We start from the raw sequence: 8,085 nt of genomic DNA on the forward strand, positions 1-8,085 counted from the left end.
AGAAATTAAGCAAAAGGATCACACACAGAAGTTTAAAAAAAATTTAAAAAAAAGGAAAAAGGAATGGATAGTTATGCTTTGAATTCTTCTGGATTTATGCAGCTAAAATCTGTCCTGAGAAATTCACTGGAAAAGATACAGTCATTGTTGGCTCTTAAGACATTACTCTATAGCAAATTAATAATGAAAGAGGCTTATGTCCCATGCTAGTGAGATTGTAACATCACACCTTTATATATTTATGGGGTCAGTGGAAATAACTGATGAAGCATGCACACAGTCAGGCAAGCGAGATTTTCAAAAACACTCAATAGCCTCCCTCTGTGGGAAAAGAGTTGAGCTATTGCAGTGGAGACAGAACTACGCTGAGTCTGAGAACCTCTGAAAGCCTGAATTTAAAGCACTAACTGGTCCTTTTTTGCAAGTGCTACAGCTTTTACATCCATTTCCCTCCTTAACAGCCACATTCATGTTCACGTAAGAAAAAAATAAAAGATCCAGCACTTACATTGCAAAAGCTTGTTCCCTATTACACCACACAACGGAGAAATTAGATTTTTGCTTTGTAGAATACTTTTACCTCTATTGCTCACTGATTACCAATACAGAAATTCAATACCAGATAATCTTTATGTTCCAAATGCAAATATCATTCAGTTATACTAGTCTGCGTATTCAGAATGCCTTATTTCTCTCTCTTACAAACTTGCAGCTTCCCTAAAACAAGTGAGGTTGTAGCAAGGACAAAATTTACGAGCAAGTTATGCAAATCTGAAATGTTTCTAGGGCAATGTTTTATAGTCCCTTAGAGTTCTATACATAGTATTTTACTGTGTACTCAAAGAGTATTTATTTACCCATGTGTCTGAGGTTTTCTGTCAGGTTTAAAGTTCAGACTTTTCTCAACTAATCTAATTTGTCCAAGATGGATGGCTTCACTTTTTTCCTTTGGAAAACCAATGCTGTTACACTGTTTCCAATTCTTCCTCCAAAGCAAAACTTCGGTGTTGGCAGCTCCTCCAGAATTTCAAATCCTGCCAGACAGAAATTAAAATGCTTTTATTAGAAGGAAGTCATTTCATCCTCTACTTGGATAACCCTTTGCAACCCATTCTTTATTTGCCTGGAAAACTTGCAAGTCAGTTACTCTGTGGGTTTATAGGCCCGTATTGTTACACTGCACCACTGCTTTATATAGCTGAAACCCTTCCATGGATAATAAAAATCTTAGCTGGCTGACTCACACAAATTAATGGCAGAAAAGATGATAACTTGCCAGTAAGTTTAGTTCCCCAGAAGGGATGGTTGTTTTAGATCCACACTGAGTTTCAAGCGTCAGGCATGAGATGCAAGAGCTAACCGGCATGTAAAAAACACCCTTTCCAGTGGATCAGAAAGGTCGCTGAGGAGGTGACATAAAAGGTCACAGTCACAGACTTGCCAGTTCCCCTAAATATGGGTAACAATGTTACCCCAATTTCAAAGCAATCAGATGGGTGAACTGATCTGGTAATAAAGGACCAAAAGAGAAGTATCACCCGGGTATAGAAACCCCTCCTTTCCCAGTGTAACTAGACTGAAATCCTCTTCCTCCAAAGTATAACAAAATCTGTCCTCCCTTGGCACGTTGGCACTGGCAAACGCAGACGCTGTAATTCCTGAGGAAAACAGAGGGAAGACAGGCTGAAGCACTTACTGTTTGTTTTACCTTGCCTAATCCTGATCTGAGAAAGTCAATATGCTAATACAGACATTAAAATTTACTCATCGCATCCTTGAACAACCGTAAGTTGGCAGATGGTTCTGTTCAACTGCTTACCTTCTCTGAACTCGTTCAACAGCTCCTCCTTGGTCCAGTTGCAAGACGTTATGAGGAAAAAGCCCTCTGGTTTCAATACACTGCAGAGAGACCTCACGTACTCCTTCCTCTTTCCCACCGCATTATCAGGATTAAGGCTTATGGCATCAAAAGTCCCCTTGTCAATACAAATCTCAAATGCTGATAACTCAGCTGATGGAGCCAGGAAGTCTTCTACCTAAACCAGAAGTCTACAGCTGTGAAAACAATCTTCTACTCGGGAGCTCCTGAATCTTTAATGCAAACCAATACTTTAAAATAAAAAGCCTCAAACCTGACAATAGGTGTGCTTAGGAAAGGGTAACTCACAGGATTGTCACACTTATAATGCCATGTCAGCTTCTTTCTTCTCTACGTATTATGTGATGATCTATTTGCTGTAAAGCCCGTGTATATACCTATCCATCTAAAGCTCCAACTAACATACTTGAAGTTCATTCTTTAAATCATTATTTGTACTTTGATCCCTGGTTTCCTAGATGCTGCATGCTGGGCACTGTACAAATACAGAAGAATAGACAGTGCCTGCCACAAAGAGATTACAATTGATGTACAAGAATAGAGACATCATACAGGTACAGAGCTGAAGGATAAAACAGCATAGCAGAGAGCGAGCTCAGAATGAAAGGCAGTCATAGAATCACAGGATGGCTGAGGTTGGAAGGGACCTCTGGAGGTCATCTGGTCCTACCCCCTGCTCCAGCAGGGCCTCTCAAACTTCCTGTTGCACAGCTACTGGCAGAGATTCTATCACTTAAGGATTTCACCCTCTATCTCAAATCTGAAATTCAGAATGTAGCAGCTAAAATACAGAACTCACCAAATGGTGAACCACTATTCTGCTCCCTGCTAGAAGCAGCGAAATCTTACTGGCCCTAATGACTGTTACAAACAGAAAAAAGATAAGACCAAAAATCTTCTTGTAAATACAGATTTATTTGGTTACAGTTCTTCACAAATGAACATCAAAAGACATCATTAATATAGTACACTGAGTACATCTGAATATCAATTAGGTCATTTAATCTTGGGTTCAATTGCTTTCTATTTCCTCAATAAGCTTTCTCTCAAAACTTACCTTTAATTTAATGTTAGACATCCCTTCTTTCTCTCTTACTTTTTCTGAAAGTTGTATTGCAGAAGGAGAGTAATCAATCCCAGTGAGATTCATGTAGCCAGACTTTGCCTAGACAGAAGCAGAGAATCTTAATCAGTGTGCTAGCAATTTTTTTATCCAACGAGTATATTCCCTATCTATACTCCATTTCATCTCTCCTCCTCTTAAATGACAGAAAAAACCCACCTTTTACTCATTTTTATTCCTGTTACCATTACAAGAGCTAAATAGCTGGGGGAATGAGCTGAAATAACTCCATTCTGCCTCATACCTCATCAAAAGAACTGTTGACTGAAAGCTGGTTTATGTCAACAAGTGGAAAACTGAGCAGAACTGTGAAAAGTAACACCCTGGAGGGGCACAGGCTCTCTTATCTGCACCAAAAGTAACCTAGAAACAAGGAATTTTCAGTGATGAGAACATGTGCCAGTGTCAGATGCTTCAAAATATGAAAACCTCTCTGACACATAACATTTGAGATTGAGCAATTATTTGGTTTATAACCCAAACTGTAAGAGCCAAATATGCAACACATTTTATTAGTACAGAAATCCACTGCAAAACCTTACATTTTTCTAATTATTCATGCTAATGTCTATTTGAATGCAATTATTTGCATGCTACAAGGTCTTTGTATCAGCAATTTTCGGGCAGGTTATGCACCACATAAAAGACCATACAGAGATTTTCTGTTAATCTAACTTTGGAGCAGATAACGATAACCCAGTTCAGCGAACTCAGGCAGTGAGATCCTAGCAACCCTTATGCAAAGCAGGCGGGCACCTTGCACCAGCTGGAGTTGGGCACGTGGGAGGGGGGCAGTGACACATTTTCACTCTGAGGTAGAAGCTGAAGCGACCAGATCTGGGTATCACATGTGTCAGTTGGTCTGGCTAGATCCAAACCTAACAGGAAGAGCTATGACCTTATGGCCAGCTGCAGGCAGTAACAGCAGAGAGAGGGAGGAGGCTTGGGTTTGTTTTGGTTTTGAACAATACATGGACTTTAACTAGCATTAAGCAATCAGCTACATATCTACTTGTTCCAAAGGCTGATACCTCAACAGCGAGGAAAACTACAAGGAGAATTTTTTAAAACAGTCCTTCCTCCAGTCCTTCAGCCCATGTGAGCTCAGTACTAGCCAGCTGCTCTTAATTGAGGACTAATTTCAGCTGAACACAAAGACCATGTTGTTTGCATTTGATGAAGAACAGTGTATTGCTCAGGCTTCTGCCCACGTTCCTTCCCAGAGCAAACCAAGCTTCCTGAGATGCCTGTGCTGAAGGCTTGGGAGTGGAAGAGTAGTTCCCACAACAGCTCCTCTGTTTGGAAAAGAAGAGCTTGAGTCACTTCAGGGAGTTTCCATTCACTCCTATAGTCTCCGCGGCAGAGAAGGAAAGTTTAAGGATAAACAACATTAAATGCTGCTAAACCTTTATGGCCTGACTGCATATGGCCAGGAAGGAATCATTCACTCAAGTGCCAAACATGACCGCGCTGCATCCTGCAACTGGACTCCTGTCCTGAAGGCGGTATTTACAAGCACTCTTCTGCTGCTCCTTCAGATTTTCTTTAATCTTCAGATTAAATAGCAGAAGGTAGTTTGCAATGTTATCAGCACTGCACCATGTTTGGGTTTCTGGTGCTGCCATGTAGACACCCGCACTTGCAAGGCGAATACCCTTCACTTCACAGAAGTTTTTGAATACTGTTGGCTCCCACAACACTCAGGAAAAAAAAGAGAAGGTCAGAGCTCCATGTGGCAGCAACATTTCCTTAGAAGAGCAGGAATTTTTGAAGGCAAAAGAATTAGGTCATCAATGCAGCCTACCAGATTCCTGAAGTTAGCAGGGGTAGGACCATGATCTACTGCACATATAAAACCAGCAAGGGGTCCCACTCATGTATCTGACATCCCCAAAGCAAGCAGAAAGAAGAGAGGAAGCCTCTAGCGGCATTTTTCTTGGAGCTGACAGACAGGCGGATCCCTGCAGTGTGCGTGTACAAGACATTTAGCAGCATGCTGGATGTTTTGCCTTCTAGCTGGGTAGCAGGGCCAGTTTACGCAGGATACAGCAATCTTTCTTGTTTTCACTTTATTTATTACCTGCTTTTCAGATGGCTATTCTGCCTCCTTTTTGTGCAATATTCCCTGCTGGAACTGATAATGACTCACTTAGACCTAGCTGCATTTAAGAGTAATGTTCTTACTATACTATTGTTTACTGCTAATGGCATGCCAGGGCCCAGTATTCCCCAATGAACTGTACTCTGCGGTACCTCTTCCTGTTCTGATGACGGTCTGATACATACCCTCAGCAGCTACCTTTTACAGAAGTGCTACTAATGTCCTACATGACTGAAGTCTGACTGCTCTTTTCAGTATTGCCATTCCCATCACATTATCAAGTCCAACTCCAGTGGCAGAACTGTTCTACGGTAGCTGATGTGCTTGCCAAAAGAATCCTAACTTCATTTTCAAAGCCTAGCAGCTAACACAAAAAAATTTCTTTTACATCAAGTAAGCAAGTGAGACCCTGAATTATTTAGAAACAATAAACAATGTAATTTTTGAAGTCACTTTTCAAATGGGAACTGGACTGAAAATTTCCTATTGAAGCAACCACAGTACTTTAAGGTGCTTAATGTAAGGGGGGAGGGTGCTCTTAGGGCAGTTTAATAGTTTTTAAAAGCTAACAGGCTGTCCTTTTCCCATTACAGAATGAAAATCAATTTCAGATTTCTAAGTGGTGCCAGTACAAAATTGAAGTCTTATAAGTAAGATTTTTCTGCTGGATGTTTCAACAATGATAGAGCTAGCTAGCATTGCATTTAACAATCATCATTATTAGGCTTCAAAATTAATTTATCTTAATGAGATGAGCAATTTCTACTTTTGATGATATGACTTCTCCTGTGATGCAGCTTTGCAGCCAGTCCCCATAAAGGCTTTAAACTCTTCTAAAATCAAAGTCCATGTTAAAAAAATTCCATTATAAATCTGACTTTGACTTCCAGCCCTTCCAATTTCTGCAGTAACTAATGGAGCCAATGGAGGACATAGAACAACAGAAACTGCGACAGTATGACAGCTCCTTTCTTTACCAACTCTCCTGTTCAATCAAAACCAGGAAAAAAATACCGCAGCTCCTGAACACCTTGTATCACTGTATAATAACAACATTGTAGCACTTCAGAATATATCTGGTAAGGGGTTTCCACCCTGACAGAAATGGATGCTTCTTAAAAAGAAGTGTTAACAACTTTTTAAGTAATTTACATAAAAACCTTGGGTTTAACCACTTTTTACATCGATAACAAGTATTATCATCAGAACTGAGTATGGAATGGAGAAAGGGTCTGGTTTTGCACGAGAGTACTTTGTGTATTACTCAAGTTAATTTCCTTACTTGTGGGTGTTTTACACAACAATGGGAATAAAAGCATTTTTAAATATAGGAAAACAGGAAGGTAAAGTTAAAATAAGGGATATTCAGGCTAACTGATTTAAAGAAATACCGTAAATTTCAAAATCTGAAGTACTGACAAGCTGGGCAGTACCAAGAAACTAGAAGTTTGAGCATGTCTAGCAAAAAAGTAGATATTTCCATTTGGCAGAACACCACACGTATTCTGTTGCTAGGTCTGCACTTTTAAAAGCCCCTAACAGCACTGCTGGTTCAAGGAGTCACATACCTAAGTCCCACAGGCTGCCTGGCAGCCACTTGCAATTACGCCTTGTCTTTGTGACAGGATGTTCTTTAAGGCATATCAACAGCACTGAGTTATATTCTATATTCACTTATACTCTTAAACCAAATGAAAATTTAAAACCTGATGCACAGTAACCAGTGTTCTGTTGATGGGAAAAAACCACAATATAAGTTTTAATTTAGGCTACTTGCTTTTTGTCTCTCACCTAAGTTACAGCTTTCCATGATTACTACTGTCACTTGTGAGAACCGTATTTAAACTACTCCGTTCGGAGCATTGATTCTGTATCAAAAGCACAAACTTTGCCATATACCAACCAATTCAATCAGTAAAACACCGTTTCCCGTTCCAATGTCAAGCACAGAGCTGTCAAGGGGAACCTTTTGTTTTTCCAACCATCTGATTATGCGAACCATGCTTTCTTCTCCAAACCTATTAAAAACAAGGGAATCGGCTAATCAAGATAGCAAAGACATACAAAAGGCACAGCAAGTTTACTTCATCACTCCCTCTCTCCAGCTTTTGCAAAGCATCTCTTACTGAAGCACTTGCGTAACAACTGACATAGCTCATATTCCATGTTTGCTTTGTTGAAGTTAAAATGAATCACATGGCCTTAAAACTCACAGAAACACCAACTCTGGGAGGTGAAGCCCTCCGTATATTAAAAAAGAAGACAGCACTGTCAACTTGCCTAGTTAAACCTGAGCTCAGGGATAAAATGAACATTTATTAGTAACATACACCATAACTACCACCTCACTTGCTGTGTAATGACAGTTGTCCAAGTGCAGCTTGGAAATTTGCTTTGCAAAACTGGGTAAGAGAAGAACTGGTGGCGTCAAGATTAAAATTCCCCATCATTTTGCCAACATCCAGAACTATTCAGTCACCCACCAAATTGCTTGCTGTTTTTGCAGCGTCTACTTTAAAAACGAAGTAATAGAAACACTCTGGTGGAGTTATTTTATTTACCAAATTTCACCAGCATCTCCAACGTCTTGAAAAGTTTGCAGTTCTCTTTCATACGCGGCATCCCAGCTAGAGGCGGGGGAAAAGGAGAGGATATTGCAATTAACACTGGAAAAGATTTAGATTAAAGAGCGAGGGGAAGAAAGGGCGGGAAGGCAGCAGCCGCGTCGCTGTGCCACTTTATGTCCCCTGCATCATGTAGATTGACAAACTGCTCGGGAACGCGCTGTCCGCCAGGCACCGAGCTGGAGACGCCCAGAGGGGGAAGGCTGAGGGTTAACAGACGAGAGTATCTGGGGCACAGCACGGGCCTCTTGCTCCCCGGGCAGCACCACCGGGGAGCTGCCGGGAGGAACCCCGCCTGGGCCACCGCCCCGGGCCCGCCACACCGCGGCTCACACCCCCCCCCCCCGCCCGACGCAGC

General features: G+C 41.1%; 1 protein-coding gene across 2 annotated transcripts in view; it reads right to left on the minus strand.

Annotated features, from left to right (window-relative positions):
* Positions 1–217: 217 nt before the first annotated feature.
* Positions 218–8,085, minus strand: part of METTL10 (methyltransferase like 10) — a 9,474-nt gene continuing 1,606 nt past the window's right edge. For both annotated transcript variants that reach the window (XM_019471746.1, XM_019471747.1), the window contains exons 2-6: positions 7,665–7,730; positions 7,007–7,121; positions 2,937–3,044; positions 1,820–2,036; positions 218–1,034 (exon numbers count right to left, since the gene is read on the minus strand). In XM_019471746.1, coding sequence (XP_019327291.1) covers positions 907–1,034; positions 1,820–2,036; positions 2,937–3,044; positions 7,007–7,121; positions 7,665–7,730 — 634 coding nt within the window. In that variant the 3' untranslated portion in view covers positions 218–906. The remainder of the gene's footprint in view (positions 1,035–1,819; positions 2,037–2,936; positions 3,045–7,006; positions 7,122–7,664; positions 7,731–8,085) is intronic.

The sequence above is a fragment of the Aptenodytes forsteri genome, unplaced genomic scaffold, assembly GCF_000699145.1.
Source record: "Aptenodytes forsteri isolate BGI_AS27 unplaced genomic scaffold, ASM69914v1 Scaffold15, whole genome shotgun sequence".
NCBI lineage: Eukaryota > Metazoa > Chordata > Aves > Sphenisciformes > Spheniscidae > Aptenodytes > Aptenodytes forsteri.